General features: G+C 40.6%; 1 protein-coding gene across 2 annotated transcripts in view; it reads right to left on the bottom strand.

Moving 5' to 3' along the window:
* LOC310896328 (calpain-8-like) overlaps nucleotides 1-15,630 on the bottom strand; it is a 30,049-nt gene that overhangs the window by 638 nt on the left and 13,781 nt on the right. The window contains exons 6-20 of one of the 2 annotated variants that reach the window (XM_083828496.1): nucleotides 15,425-15,508; nucleotides 14,719-14,804; nucleotides 13,250-13,324; nucleotides 12,084-12,244; nucleotides 11,195-11,370; nucleotides 9,164-9,175; nucleotides 7,239-7,450; nucleotides 6,614-6,650; nucleotides 5,869-5,934; nucleotides 4,893-4,950; nucleotides 4,395-4,459; nucleotides 3,228-3,296; nucleotides 2,122-2,200; nucleotides 1,113-1,229; nucleotides 458-516 (exon numbers count right to left, since the gene is read on the bottom strand). In XM_083828496.1, coding sequence (XP_083684622.1) covers nucleotides 458-516; nucleotides 1,113-1,229; nucleotides 2,122-2,200; nucleotides 3,228-3,296; nucleotides 4,395-4,459; nucleotides 4,893-4,950; nucleotides 5,869-5,934; nucleotides 6,614-6,650; nucleotides 7,239-7,450; nucleotides 9,164-9,175; nucleotides 11,195-11,370; nucleotides 12,084-12,244; nucleotides 13,250-13,324; nucleotides 14,719-14,804; nucleotides 15,425-15,508 — 1,356 coding nt within the window. The remainder of the gene's footprint in view (nucleotides 1-457; nucleotides 517-1,112; nucleotides 1,230-2,121; nucleotides 2,201-3,227; nucleotides 3,297-4,394; nucleotides 4,460-4,892; nucleotides 4,951-5,868; nucleotides 5,935-6,613; nucleotides 6,651-7,238; nucleotides 7,451-9,163; nucleotides 9,176-11,194; nucleotides 11,371-12,083; nucleotides 12,245-13,249; nucleotides 13,325-14,718; nucleotides 14,805-15,424; nucleotides 15,509-15,630) is intronic. The other variant, XM_083828497.1, reaches the window with a different exon arrangement.

The following is a 15,630-nucleotide window of genomic DNA, read 5'->3' as shown; positions in this document are numbered from 1 at the left end:
GAGATATATTTGTATTCTGCAAAGGGAAGACTCAAGCTGATTGTTTTTATAAAAGCTTCAACAGGAGAAATTTACATGAAAAATAAGAGGGAAAAAAGAGACCTGGAATCTTAAAAGGTCTCTTCTAGTTCTGGCAGGTTGTTCAGTTCATTCTCTGCCAGACAAGAATATTTTCTTGCTGTGTGTTTTCTGATGAGTTGACCACTGCCCTCCAAAGCAGACAGTGAAACATACTGTGTAAGCACCTTCTCAAGAAACCTTAGGTATTTTGAGTATATAAGGTAAATGTTCATTCTACTAATTCAGACAGGTCTTCTGAGCTGAAGAGCCTTGCTACATAAAGAGATGTTTCCCTTTGAATCATTGTCATGTTTACTACTTGATTTTAAAGAAATATTCTACTCCAGTCCATTACTGTAGCTTAAAAAACATGGTATTTTAATCTGACCAACCTCACCTCTGCTAAAGAGAGCTGGACAACCCCACTCTTTTCTTTATCTAGGAGACGGAACACTTCTGAAAAGGAGAAGAGAGTAAAAAAAAATTAGATGTAAAACACAGAGTTTGGCATGTCTGACAAAATGTAGAGGACTGGCCTTTTGCCACAATCTAGACTGGTTCTGTGAGAGAATACTACAGCTGTTCTTTCTCCTTACAAGTAATTTGTATACCACTTCATGGGGTAGAACAATTAGATTTACAGCAGCAAACTGAGAGTTTGGCAGCAGGACAAGGACAGCATCCGATGCAGTAGCATCTGATATGATACAGTAACAAACCTGTAAATCAGGTCTGAGTAAGGACTATAAATGATAAATGGTACCATTTGTAGGAGATGGGACAACTTGGTGGCCAGAGCACTGAACATAAAGTGGAGATGACTGTAAAGCAGAAGATCATGGTAGGTTATGAAAACATGTAGCCTCACACTCCATGATCATTCAGTCGGTAAAGCTTTTGCTATTTCTCTTCTGATTTGTCAGACAGATGCATTTATTCTGGCACTCTCCCATTTCCATGCAATCTGTTACATTCACAGTTAAAAAAATCAAAAACTTAATGAACCCAAAATTGTCAGGAATCCCCCTTGACTGACAAACAGAGGCACTTACTGAACAGGGTCTCCAAGCGGATCATACAGGCCACAAACCTATCAAAGTCAATGGTCAACTTGCTGCAGGCGTAGCGGATGACAATGCTGTGCTGCACCTGACTGTTAAGCGTGAAACCTGAAGACATGAGAAGGAAAAAAAATCACTGACACAGCATATTAATATGCTGTCTTTGATGTGACTTATCCATGAACTACTGCAGCTGCGGGCAGAGCTGGATTGAGGACTGTTCCTCCCAGAAGATCTGCTGGACTCCATCACTCACCTCTGCTGTGGGTCCTTTCCAAAGCCCATTGTGCTGGGTGGAGAGGCATGAATTTCTTCCACAGCATTTTGTCAGACTGCATATTTCACATTGTTTCACAGCATAAACAGTCCTACGTTCCCCAGATAAACCCCTAATTAGTCAGTCTTGGTGCAGCAGTGATTGCAGTAGAGCCAATTGCTCACATAGCACATTGGGTTGTATTCAGGCCCATGGTAGTGATATTTCTGTCACTGGATCTTTCATATAGACTCCACTGAGCATGAAAGATCAAAAAATAGTGGTTCTGTAGATACCCCTGAGCTGGCAAGCACTGCTCCAAAAAAGAGGATCTGGCTGGGTCATGACTTGATCGCTCTTGTACCTTCTCTATGTATAGAAAGATGGTGGGAAGAAATGAAGTAAAAGGAAGGCTTGGGCATAGTTCTGAAAAGGAAGAACTATGTTAGGAAATAATGAGGCCAAAAATAGAACAAGCCATAATCAGATGCATAAGCAATGATCACAGCATGGACAAAAATATCAATGGTTCCGAATGCAGAACAGAGGATGGGTTTTGATGTCTATAACAGCAAAAGGACATGGCAGTGTGTGGCTGTCGGGACAAGAGAATGGCAGTTGCAGTGCTGTGATCTAAGAGATGGGAGAGAAGCAAAGCCATGAAGAGTCTCTACTGTTCTGCTGGTGCTTGTTTTTAGTGGGGGACTGCATTGATCTGATGGTGTCTGTAAGCAGTGCACTCACCTGCCTCACTGAGGGCATTTTGCATCTCGTGGGCGTCGATGGTACCAGAGTAGTCACTGTCCACCTTCTTATAGATTGCCTGCAGCAGAGGAATGAGGGAATTTGGATATAGCTCTTCAATTACTTTCAGATACAACCTCAGGTTCCTGATGTCTGGGGCGAGGGGCTGCCCCTACCAGTCAAAGCTCTTTGAAATGTTAATGACCAAAGGAAACGTTTCAAGTAGCTACTGGCAAGTAAGGCAGACTGGGAAACACATTCCCATGGGCTGGCAGGCTGCCTGCCTCCATGTTGCATGGTGGCAGGCCATTGAGGAAAATATCCTATCATTTGGCAAACACTGCAACAGACAACGTCCATTTTGCTTAATATTTCAGACAAGATGACAGATGCTTCACACTGCCAGCAGGTTTATTGTCCAGAATTAGAAACTACCCAGACCTACAGCTCAGATTGGAATTGGCTCTCAAGGCTCACTCTGCAAACACCAGCCCCAGGACAAAGGAGGGATGAATGTCTCTTTGTGAGCCTCCAGGACAGATGCTCTGTGCTGACCAGCATCAAGCATGATAGCAGCAGACTTGTCTGAAAAGGATGTTATTAAACAAAGCAGGTCCAAATCTGATGTTCCTTTAGACTGCCTGATTCTGGGTGAACTTCTTGGGATATTATATCTTTTGTCAGAAAAAATAATTCTGCATTTGTGCAAGGTTTTAAAAATACAAAGACAGGTTTTTGATAGGTCCTAAAAATATGTTTCTTGTGCATGCTAGGGCTCAGCTGGCAATGTAACATACCTCAGCAGCAGAGACATGTTCATATGAGCTTTAATACAGCAGGCAGCAGAGAGAGCTGTCTTTGCCAACAACAAAAGAGCATTAATCTGGTTTTCCAGAAGGTACTATGGATTATGGAGAACCGTGAGGCGAAAGTGAAAGAAGATCTGCTGGTGCCCTCTTAAATCAGAGATGTTTCTGAGCCCTGGAACAAACTTCAGCTATGAGAAGGAAAACTTCCATATATATATATCTTAACCCTTCTCATAGTTCTGCATCTGCACTTCAGAGTTTCACGAGAAGAGGAAACAGTCAGAAATATTATGTTACCAAATACTTTTGAATCTTCATCCAAAGAGTCTTGAATTCTATAAGTCCCAAGGAGCCAGTCCCATTAGTCTGGGTATGTTAAGGAATGGTTCCAAAGTCAGGATTTGTCTATCCTTAGCAAAACAGGAGAGCAACCAGTTTAGATAAAAGTAGATCACCCATGCCCACAGCTTTACATTTGGTCAGCTACAGGTATGCCAATAATTTCCAGGTTATCTGCAGTCTCAAAGAATGATATATGGATTGTTAAATATACAAGCACAATTTTGTATGGTTAACAGTAGGTTTAAGTCCTCTGGAAAACAAAGAACTTTGGAAAAAAAAAAAAAGGATTGGCTTAGTAGTGGACAAGTGTTAGAAACCAGAGGAAGGAACTGCAGAGAGAGTCAACAGTAGGCTACACAGTGCTTCCCCATGTCTTTGAACTTCCCTTCCTATGGGAAACTACACAGAAACAGGGAGTTGGCCCCCATGATGCTGTACTTTTTGAGCTGCTCTTTTGGTTTTGGGAGGCTGTGGAGTGTAGGGCAGAGCCATCAGTTCTCCTAATAGCCAGTGCTACACAGCTGATCCCTTCTGACCTTCGCACGAACACATCACGAGAACGCTAGAGCAATCCTGGTGGCATGGCTCTTGACTCTCCCAGTGCACTAGCTGCCTTCCCCATGCATCAAAGTCGCACTGTTCAGGCAGGCTGACCTCCCCTTTCCCTCTGGCTACTCACAGCTCATTAGCTCCCATGTGTCCCACAAACTTTACAGAAGGGGGAGAGCTCTCCAGCCTGTCTCTGCTGCTTTGAGCTCTGTGGTCTGTAAGCAGTAGCTGATTTAGAGACGGAAGCTGAGGGTGTGCTTAAAACCTGTCTCCAGCCAAGCATGCTGTGCACGTATCTGAAGCTGTACCAGTGGTGCCTCCAGGCAGAAGGTTCCTGCTTCTCTTCCTCTATTTTTTTGGGAAAAGTTTAAGCAATGAGAGACACAGAGCAGGTGAGACAAACAGCTGATGATGAAATGGTTCAGGTTTCTGACACCCTGAGCAGACAGAGCTGCTTGGCTCAATTTTACGTTCCCAGACAATAGAAGTATAAACTTAGCCTTATCTTGTTAAGAAGTTTTGCTAAGGAATTCCAGAAACTTTGAAGAAGATGAAATGACATTCAAAGGATACATCTAAAAGGCTGATCATCTCCCTGCAAGTATTAATGTTGAATCCATCACTTTTAATATCCTTTCCTGTACAAAACAGAAGTCAAAGTCAGAAATACTTTTAGACAAATACTTTTCTGCAGGCCATCCAGGTGCCAGCTGCCTTAAAATCTTGCTAGTAAAGCAAGTGCTCTGACATTTCTTCCACTATTTCCTTCCAACTGATTTAAATGGATTTTTAAACAAAGAAGCAAGAGATGCTCTTGGTTTTGGGGGTGGTAAGAGTCTATCACCCATATTAGAAGTTCAACAAGCCGGGAGAAGCCCAGCTGGGATGAAAACCTCATTTTTTTCATTGTCCTCAGCTGACAGAGCTAGGTTTTGTAAGCATAGACCCCATTTGTGTGCTGAGATACTGACATGAAGATGTTCACTCTGGACCAAAGAACAAATTTATGTCTCATCACTTCAGCCCCTGCCTCTGAGCTCCACTCAATGCAAAGCACATAATGATACTCACTCTTCGCCAAAACCCTATTTAGAATAGTTTGAAGTTCAATTGCAGTCACTTCGCAGTCCTGGACAGAAAATATGTTTTAGGTGTTAACATGAAAAGCATCTGAAGCAAACTAAATTCATTCACTGTCAGACATCTGGGCATTATTTTACTTCCATCCCTACCCAAGGGCAAAACCTTCTTTTTTTTTTTAACACCACCATTACCAGCTGACATCACACGGATGTTCCGCAGAAGCCGGGAATATTTCCTACCCTTTCAAATGGGAAATACAAGGTTTTTTAGGTGCCACAGGGACATGACTGAATAAATGTTAACTTTTTAGCAGGTTTGACTGAGTTGAGGATTTTTTTTCAGCTATAAAAGCTCAGAAGAGCATTTGAGATTTTCCAGGCTTATGGAAACTACAATCAAAAAATAAAATTCCCCTCTCAAAACTCACAAAAGCCTTTCTAACTAACAAGGTGTTTTCCCTCTTCATTGCCACTGGCCACTTGTTCATTAAGAGCAAATCTGAAGTGGCAGCCACAGGCTAGCACAGCAGCCTGTGGATACTGAGGTTTATCAAATACAGTGAGAGAGAGAACGTTCAGCCGACAGCTTTCTGATTCCTGGACTTCTAAACCAAAAGGAAGAAATTGGCCAAATAGCCAATTGACAGAATTATATGCTAGCTCCAAGGGCAATTTATTTCACTATGCAATAATATTTTCACAGTCCTCACTCCCATCACCCATATTTTCAGTCATTCCATGCCAGAATTACTATGGGAACAAATCACATTTTGCACCAATAAGAGGGAAAATGTAGTAGAGCTATTCTATTGTAAAATAAATTGAACTGAAGCTGTGAGTTAATAAAAGGGGAGAACTGCCTGGTTTTTGAAGACAAGACAGTAGGAGGAATTGGCAGGCCAAATATTTGCATAATCATAACAGTGAGAGGTCTCATTTTTTTAATTCCATTTTAATCCACTTACCTCTCCAGAGAGCTTTTGAAACAGAGTCTTGAACTCATCATCTATATCTTTGTTATCGACATGAGGCTACAGGAAGAAGATGACCAAGAGTGTAATTTACAACATGGTTCTAGAAAGCAAGACGGGCATATGGTAAAGCACCTTTACTGGGAACAATCTACAGCAAGGGAAAATGAGGACTTGCTTTGTAGAAATGGCAAGACAGAAGCAAAATCAAGAACAGTCAGGGGCTGGCTTTGTTTGGGAGTAAATACTTTCTAAGGTTGATGAAAAATTTTTCTTCTGTTACCAAGATAGTCTTATAAAATAGCTGCAGATAAAATGTTCCTGCACATGTCCATGGCAATAATGTGACTGTCTTAATTCAGTACTTTCTTGGAAGTCTGCTTTTGCAGTTTCTCTCAGGCTTTGGGAATACTATTTGTTTCTATGAAAAGGATCATTCAATGCCCTCCTCACCTTCTTCTACCTGTATGGGATGAAAGGACAGTTTAATGTATTTCAACCAAGTCTACAAGGGTGCAGTTTCTGTGCCATGTGATCCTAGGTACATGAAAATACATGTGAAACTAAGCCATAGAGATAAGTAAAGAATCTCTGGAACCAAAATATATTTTTCCTGAGCATAAACACCTACTGTGATCTCAGCTCAGAAGAGAAATAAAAATCCTGCATTCATTTTGCCCCCACTATCTGAAAGAAAAGTCCATTACAAAAAAACAGTCTGCCCAGTTAAGGCGTTTACCTCATACGGTTTTGCAGCCACCATATCACCAATCATCCTAAGAAAAAAGAAATAAAACAACCAGAAATGATTACTGTACCTTTTGCACTTAAAATCGTCATTAAAACAAGCTGTTTTAATAGAAGGTGTTACCAAACACACAGAACAATCCTCTAGGTTCCCTGTTTCCTGCATTCCCCATCCTTCCTCTGTCTCCGACTTTTTTGCCAATATTTTCCTTGGCAAATCCAGTCTTGTTGTTCTTATCTTGGATCCCGGCTCCTGTTTTTTTCACTCAGCAGCTGCTGCTGAAACAATCCTTCTTAAAACCATTATCCTGCTCCCAAATCTTTCCTCTGCACTCTTTAATTGTGGGAACTTCTATTATACAGACCTGAGGTATCTAGTTACCACACCAGTATATGCTGTAGGCCACTTGAAGGACCATGACTTTGTAACATGGATGTGTGTGTCACATATGGTAGGCCACAGAAGAAAACAGGTCCTACAAATGGGCCTATTTTGCTGCTTACTTGCTGGTAGATAGAGCACAGGATGCGGGTCTCTCACACAGAGTGCAACATCTGACCTTTCCATTCATGTGTCTCACCAGCAGAAGAGGAGGCTTTACAAAGAAAATACTCACTGAGTTTTAGCCTGTTTCTCAGAAAAAACTCGAAGGCAGAACTCTCCATTTTTATAAGGTTCAAATGTGGATGGCACAATGAGGTACTCTCCCTTGGGCAATTTAATACGGCTGGAGACTTCACGCAGGTTGACATAAGTCCCAGACTGGGCTATTGGTTGGTTCCTTGCGAAGAAAGCACGGTTCAGATGAATATCTGTGCTATTTTCCAGCTGTGGGAAATGCGTTTTTGTTAGAAACCATTTGACAATTCACTTGCAAGCCAGACACCCCATTTAAATTTCAATGCTTAAAAGCTATCTCAAGTTTTTCTTAGCATAAAATAATAAACCCTCAAGTGATGGCATAAAAGATATCCACCAGGGTTCTGTCATGGGAAACAGTCAGGCAGATAATTAGAAGAGATACGTATTTTTCTCTATAAAGATTATCTTTTCATGTGTCTTTATAATGTGTGGTATAGAATAACTAAAAAAATCATAATGTGCACTCAAACTGGTCAAACCAATACCTACTCTTACTTAAGTTGTTCATCTATTGAGCATTTTTTGCTTCCAAAGGCTTCAGGTAAAAAAGTTTAAATTGCTGAATGCCTTTAAACCATTTATGGTAAGGGGTAGATGTTCTAATTGCATAGGAGTTGTAGTCTCTAATTTCTTTAAACAGACAGAAAAGAACAGAAAACAGGACAAACTAGTAATCATAAGCGTGAGACTTTTGGAGCTAAATTAGAAGATATACCCTACTTCTGTTAGCAATACTAAAGTTACTGCTTTGGATTATACAGAAAATAGTACTTAACTTCTCCTTGATATCAATATATTATTAAATGTGAAACACTGAATAGCTCACAAAACAAAAAACTGATATAGCAAGAAACAGTAGTGTATGAATAACATCTTTGCTTTAAATCTCCTATTCATTACTTTAGCTCCACGGGGATGTCTTTCAAAAAGCGTGATTCAGTGATCCACAATAACTGCTACATTGTTGACACAGAGCATAAAACATTACATACAGATAAGATTTCTGGCTGTGTAAGATCAGAGCATAGAAAGGTGTTATCAAACATTTTAAAATAATTCAGTATTTCTGTTGTAAACTGTAGAATAATATGCCCTTTTCCCCCTCTTTTGTTCCATAGATAAGATTGGATTTGGTATTTATTCAACTTCCCACTCTACCTTAAGCTAAGTGGGGACTGCAAAGATTAAGAAGTCAGATCCCATATCTTTTTCAACATATACAGCTCATTTTCTCTTTGCATCTGCAAGGCTGTTAAAAGAACACACTTAATTGCTACAAAACCACACATTCATTAACTGAGAGGGAAGAATAGGGTTGAAAAGCCTAGGAGAAATTGGCAGTACAGAGTGCTGGACCTCAGTAATGAGTACAGACTATTCCTACTGCCAGACATCCCCAGGGTCTCTTTCTTCAGGAATGAAAAGTCTCTTTAACTTGGTATTGACATTTGGGAGGATTAGGGAAGGTTGAGCTGGTTTGTTTTTTGTTTTTTCATTACTAGGAGTCCCAGCTCGGAACTATAAAAGGAATGGATCCACAGAGTCCGGCATTTCTTCTAAACAACATCAGCTACATTTTCTCAATTTTAGAGTGCAGAGACCCTGCCTTCACCTCTCCTAAACAGGCAAATTATGACCTCTGTTGTACACAATTAGTGGAAGCCAAATTTCAACAAGTATAAATGAGATCAGGATTAGGACTTGGATGCGTGTAATAAAGCCTCATGCCCCACAGTCCCTTGGAAATGGTTATGCAGAACACGAAATAGTTATCCTGTGATAAAAGAGCAAAGCTCTCCAGAAGAACTGTCATTAGTAAGGAAGAAATCCTCCTGGTAGCTACATAGACACAGGAGGTGCTCATCCATAGGCTAGAAGTCTTCCACAGCGATCACATACCTCCTGAGGAATCTGAAAGGAAGAGAATGAGCTGATGTTAAAGGATTGGTACACAGGCACTTCTATCATTAGAAAGAAAATATCAGATAAAGTCTCCTTCAGACACTTATTTTTCATTTCCACTTAAAAACACGTTGTATAGTATCAGTTATATGTGAAGTTCTGGCTTGCACTAACTAGAGCTGTTCCAAAAGAAAAATGTGATTTTCATCCAGAGGATTCTATACAATTGCTTTTCTCCAGACACGGTATTGTGAATGATACTATCAGTTGGATATATTTCGGTAAGCCTTGAAATGTTCAGTCAGGAGAGTCAACAGGTTAGCCCTACTTTGCTAAATGAAAACAAACAGAATTTATTACAGCAGACTCTGCTAGCCTGCTGTTACTGGAATGCTGATGAAAATATAAGGCTACTGTCACCAGTAGTTAGCCTGAGGATGACTAGATTGTTATAAGGCAAATAAAACAAGTAACAAATTTCAAGATTTGGCCCTTCCTATATTAACTAAATATGTACAAATTTGTACCTTTGAATGTTAGCTTTTTCAAAATCAGTTAGTGGTCTTGGAAGCAAAGATTCCAGTGAAAGCCAAAGAGAGTGTGCACCTAAGTCTGAGAAGCTCACACAATGCTTCTGAACTGCCTGAGATGGCCCCTGGGGACCATGGGTCTTGTTCCTTTTATCCAACATACTAGAAGGCCAGAAGCTCACTGATGGGAACACCTACAGTAATTATTACTATGTAGTTTGAGCTACATAACTTACAAAATCTTTGCAGGGCAGGTAGGATTAAGCACACGCATTTTCACCTTCTCTTATACAAAGATCTGCTTTAGATCACCATCCAAGTTGTTCTAATTGGACCTTCTCAGACACAGCATCAACTGCAATGATATAAATCTGCAGCAGCGCATGGCCTGAGGAACTTGGATGATAGCTGTGTGTCTACATGAGATGATTTGGCAGCTATTTCTTTCAAAAGAAATGCTTCATCTTGTTAAGAGTCACTTAAGTCCATCCTACTATGGAAAAGGTCCCAGAGGAGGCAGATGGGATGAAATAGATGTAAAGCAGAAATGCTCTGCTATCTTCTCCAGGGTTGTACTCAGTAGTATGGGCAGGCAAACATCCTTAATGTGCAAATTCTAGGATGCCAATAGGCTGGGGTGCTTGACGTCATGCAGATAGCAACTCAGAAATGTACACAGTGAGAACCATTTCCTTCAGAAACTAGGAAAAACCCTTCCTAGTTTAGAACCATCCTTCACAAGATTTATTAATAAAAGTCAGCCATTCCCATCTGCGCCCACCTGTGATGTTTAATAATCTTTATCCAGAGGAATCTATACAACATTTAATTGCTTTTCTCCATATATGATGTTGGGAATGATAATACTGTTTGGAAATTCTTACATTTATTTCTCTGCCCTCACATCACAGAAGTTAGAGGTGGCACTGCAGATTTTTTCCCTACATTACATTTATGGAGACAGAAGCAACACTGTGAAAATCAAAATAGAAAAAAAAAAAAAAAGAAAGAAAGAAAACCAAAAACCTACTGAAAGAAAACCAAAAACCTACTGAAACAGAACAATAGCATCATAGACAATGAATCAAAACAATTTTCAAATAAAAGGGGAAAGAAATAAAGAAAGCGACTACTGAGCAGTAATGATAAGCTGTAATCAGAACCACTTATCTGGAATTGCCAGGCACCCTGAGCCTGTCCCCATTCAGATGCTGAAAAGAGAAGTCTCTCAATGAGACTGTTGCTAAATTAATTGCCTCCAGTTTTACACCTCTCTCCTGTTAAAATGGGACAAAAATTGAACCAATTTTTTTCTGAATCTTCCCATATTATGTGGGTCAGGAAGAAATGAGAGGTTTTCAACCATCTTGTAAAACCCAGTTCTTATTGCAGTGTAGTGCTGAATTTCAAGATGTAGCACATGGCTAATTTTTTCCAGGGTAACAGAACAGAGAATAAAACCTTAAATGAGAAAAAGAAAAAAAAAAAAAAACTATACCTGGTAGAGTGAATAACCAATACTAAGTAGACCTTCTCCCATTTTCTTCTGTCTCCTGCGGTTCTTCTGCATCAAGCCCACCAGTATAGTACAGCATGGCTCATTCAAACTCCCGTCGTGGTCATCATCTGGTTCATCCAGACGGATTTTAAACTGGGGATTGATCCAGTATGTTGCTAAAAATCCCCAAGACAAGACAAAAAGGGTAAGATTTTGTTATTGTAGCCAAAGTGGTTGTCACTAGAATTACAGATACTGTTTGGAAAGACTTTTGCCTGGATTATATCCAAACCTTTACAGTACATATGTAACATATGGTTTTATGTTTTTACAGCTATGCTGAATATCAATTGGAGCCATGGCAAATCAAAGCACCAAGGTATTTCCTGGGGTGTAATGACAAAGAGGGAGGAACTGATACCATTAATTCCAGCCAGCCATTTATCTAGAGGAAATATCCTTGGCTAAGGCTGATATTGTTGCAAGAGAACCAAATGCCAGGCAGCATCTCTAGAGGTCTAACCCAAAAGCGAACGTGAAACAACACTGCCACAAATCTGTGCCACTTTCCTGGCCTTCCTTTCTCTTTGGAGGATTGCTCCAGTCAGTAGCAAAAGCCATGAAAGCAAAGAGAGAAAACAGAGGAAAAAAAAAAGAAAGGAATTATGTCATGAACTAAATGCTCAGTGAGCTGACAATCCCTGATGAGGAAATAAGTGTGAATTAGATCTTGGTTTCAATTGCCAAACTTCTGCTTGCTATCTAAACCCCACAGAAAGCACTGAACCTCCAAACCTTTCCCACCTATGGCAACCCCCTGGTTCACAAGCAGTAATTTTCATGGGTTTGTTGGTTGTTTCACCAAACTACTACTTAGCTGGGTCTCCACCTGGGTAGTTCTGGCAACCCCCAGCAGTTGAACCCCGTCTCCACTGTCCATTGAACATGGTCAGGTCCCATTTGTTGACTTGGTTGCCTGTCAGTGTGTCAGGAGTCAAATTACAGATCTCCAGTCGCGTGAACTGCCTTTGAAAATCGGAAAACGCCATCCTGGTGCATGGAAAGATCAGGGTTAGTTCATCAGCCTGTTACAATCAAAGCAACTGCAGGTGGATGTCTCTCCCAGTGGGACAGCAAACATTGGCACTACAGAGCTGCCCAAATCCCCATTTAAGTGAACTGTTAAACTTATGATAGGCTTTTGGGAAGTGAAATTTCCCACTCCCTGAATGAGCTGTATCTTGTGAAGACAACCGTTCTCAACAGCTGTTACACATTATGGGCTCAGTTGTACCATTTTCTGTCATCCCTGGTCACGGGCAATCCCTCATGGATTTGTAAGTAAACTTAAACTCACTAAAACCAGTAGACCAAAACATGCAGTAAGATGCTACTTAGTGTGAGCAAGATTTGGTCCTTAAGAGTCACTCTGCAAAAAAATCAGCTCAGTTTGGTATTTTGTTTTAATTCACTTGTTGATGTTTGTTTTTACCATTCCTAGTAGGTCTGCATGAGTGGTAGACATTGATCACCCCATGCTGCAAGGAGAGGTCTGTTCTCCATTTTCACTGCCTTATGTCTCACACTGCTGATTGCACTGAAAGATGATGAGCAATTATCTTTCTGGTCTAGGACAGAGTGACGTGGGCTCAGTACTGACCCACAATAATCATCTAGCTGGGATGGGCTTTCCATTAGGTCTGGGTAAACAGACTCTTCCCCTGCTGACAATCTAAACTTTTTCATCAGTGTGTAGCATTTAGGAAAAAAAAAGCCTCAAAATATAGAGCATCTGAGGTTCATTCTTGCCACATCATTAATTTTATTACCATCTGGTCTCTATATTTTGGGTAAGCACTGAGTTATGCAAGCTCTAATAAAAGGTAATGTTTGAATGGGAAGGGAGATAAACAAGAGGCTAACAAACAACTCAAGCATGACACTATTAACTCTTTTGGTGCTGGCAGTTTCCCTCTATACAACCGAAAGGACTGCTTAAAAACCATACAGACATATAAAATGTCCAAAAGAATCAGCTAACTAAATGATTCTCACCAAAACTCTCCATCATCTATTTGCTTATCCAGAGCCTGCTTTTGTTTGGGATCAATATAGTTCCATTCGGGAGCGCTGCAGACAAAAGACAAAAGCAGTATTGCTCAGCTGTATTTCATTTTGCAACAAGATCAGACAGTTTCTGCTTTCAGTCACAGCTGACAAAGGACTATGTATTTCTGCAACAACTAGACCTTCTGCTCCTTCCAGGGGAGGTACACGCTGCAACATAGCAAACAGGGCTGGAATCAGACTGCAACCATATTTTCAACAAATAAGCTTTGAATTGAATCGTCACTGTCAGGTGCCAAAATGTACATATCACAGACTGTCTGGATTAAGTAACATGCAGCCTGAAAGTTGGGTAGAGCTTCTCAATTGTAAGAGCTATTGGGTTGCCTGATATTCTCCCTAGGGAAATGATAAAAATCTCCACTGCTGGGATCACCAATGAACGAGAAAGCAAAAAAATGGAATTTGAAAATATGAAAAAAAAAAAAACAACAGTATTGTCTCTATCCCACTCCAATGTTACTGTGCAACAAGCCAGATTCTGATTCGATCTGCTCCCACATGGCTGTGCAGTTTGGTGTCTGTCTCAGCAGGGTTGTCCCATGGTTAAACAGGTGCAGCAAAATCAGGGTATGGCATGTGTGTGCTGGAGGCACATTATCTTGGAATCACGGAATGGTTCGGGTTGGAAGTGACCTTAAAAATCTTCTAATTCCAACCCCTCCTTGGCATGGGCAGGGGCTGAGCAAAGCAGCTCTGATAAAGATATAAATAATTCTGGTGTTTATCTGTATTTCCTACATCAACACCTGCACTGTGGTCAGGACGGGAATATGAGATCTCAAAATAAGTGCTTGCAAAAAATACATCTTGGCCCAAATGATAGTAAAATCCATGCCATTCTAAAAATAAAAATAAATGAGGTGGTGTCACTGCCACTCCCATGAGAATCCAAGCCCTGACAGCTTTTGATAGCTATTCAAACTTCTGGTCCTTAGCTGAGTCAACATCCCCATTTCTTTCATGATTCTCGAGTAGAAATCAAATATTTGGCAGATTTAGAGCCTAGCAAACTCAGAGCTGAAGCAGAGGTACGATGTTGTAGCCCTGCTGTATTTTTCAGCAATGGAATTAAGTTGCCTGTCCTGTTAAGGTCTTGGCAGTATCAATAGGATCAGTCTGAGAAAAGTCATCTTGCAAAATGGCATGGGTATGGCTTGCATTAGACTGCTTGCAGTTAAAACTTGGACTGTTCTCTCTTATTAGAAAGCTCTGCCTGAGGCAGAACGGATCAATACCTAACTTTCCTAACAAATTAATAGTGTTTTATTCCAACTGATTTACTATCTTTCCTAAACATGCTTTGTGATTTGATTAAACTGCATACTCCTAATTTAATTTTTAAAAGATACCAAAATATACTGAAGAGGGAGAGGCAAGAGCATATAAACACCTACTTATCACTCCAGGCTCCAGTCCATTCCACTTCACCCCAGGGATTTCTAAGCCTCACAAGTTTCTCTGGCCGTCCTCGGTAATGTACCTAAAAGATCCACAACAAACAGAATCTGAGCACTCCCATTATTCCAATCATCATGGAGCAATTGCTTTTCAGAAAGGATAAAACATGATTTGTCCTTGAGTGATACAGTCCATTACAGTCTGCAATAGTTAAAAGACACCTAGAAGTCTTCCACCCTAATTTTTACATTATCCTGTACCACCAAGTGAGCCATTAGCTGCAGCACTCACCATTTCATATAATGACAGCAACCTGCAAAGAAAAATATCAGCTACAAAACAGTAGAATATCTACATCCTTAAAAGATACTGTACAACACAGCAAGGTTGGAAAAAGATTACTTGGCACGGACATCTCTGTAATGACTCCAGTTTCAGAGAAATGTGAATATCTGTGGCAGGCTGGGCAGGTAAGACTGCTGAGGTTGTTCACTAGAGGCTTTGACTCCTTTCCCATTAGAGCTGATTGGCAAAGTACACGCTCCCACCTTATGCAGCATGAATACGTGAAGCATTTTTATTTGGTCAGTCACAGAAAGACATCACAAAGTTGAAGGCACCGCAGTGTTGCAAGCTGTTTTGTATAATGGCAGGTACAAACACTTTAGCCAGTCTGGATGAGCTGCAGAAAAGCTGGCTTACCTCTTCTGCTCCAGTGACAGAATAAGCGTGTCCCTTTACCAGCTTCAGACTTGTGATTGCTTCTGTTTCAGATGCACGAGTTACCTGGGGCATTAAAAATATTCACACTTAGGGCCATGTATTGTGTACTAACACAGCTTTCATGAGCAGATTAATATGGGGGAAGATATACAAAGTGGTATGCACAACAAGTATCAATATTCCTG

The sequence above is a fragment of the Anser anser genome (assembly GCF_964211835.1).
Source record: "Anser anser genome assembly, chromosome: 3".
Classification (NCBI taxonomy): Eukaryota; Metazoa; Chordata; class Aves; order Anseriformes; family Anatidae; genus Anser; species Anser anser.
The sequence above is the reverse complement of the archived record's forward strand: the minus strand, read 5'-3'. Positions and strand labels throughout refer to the sequence as shown.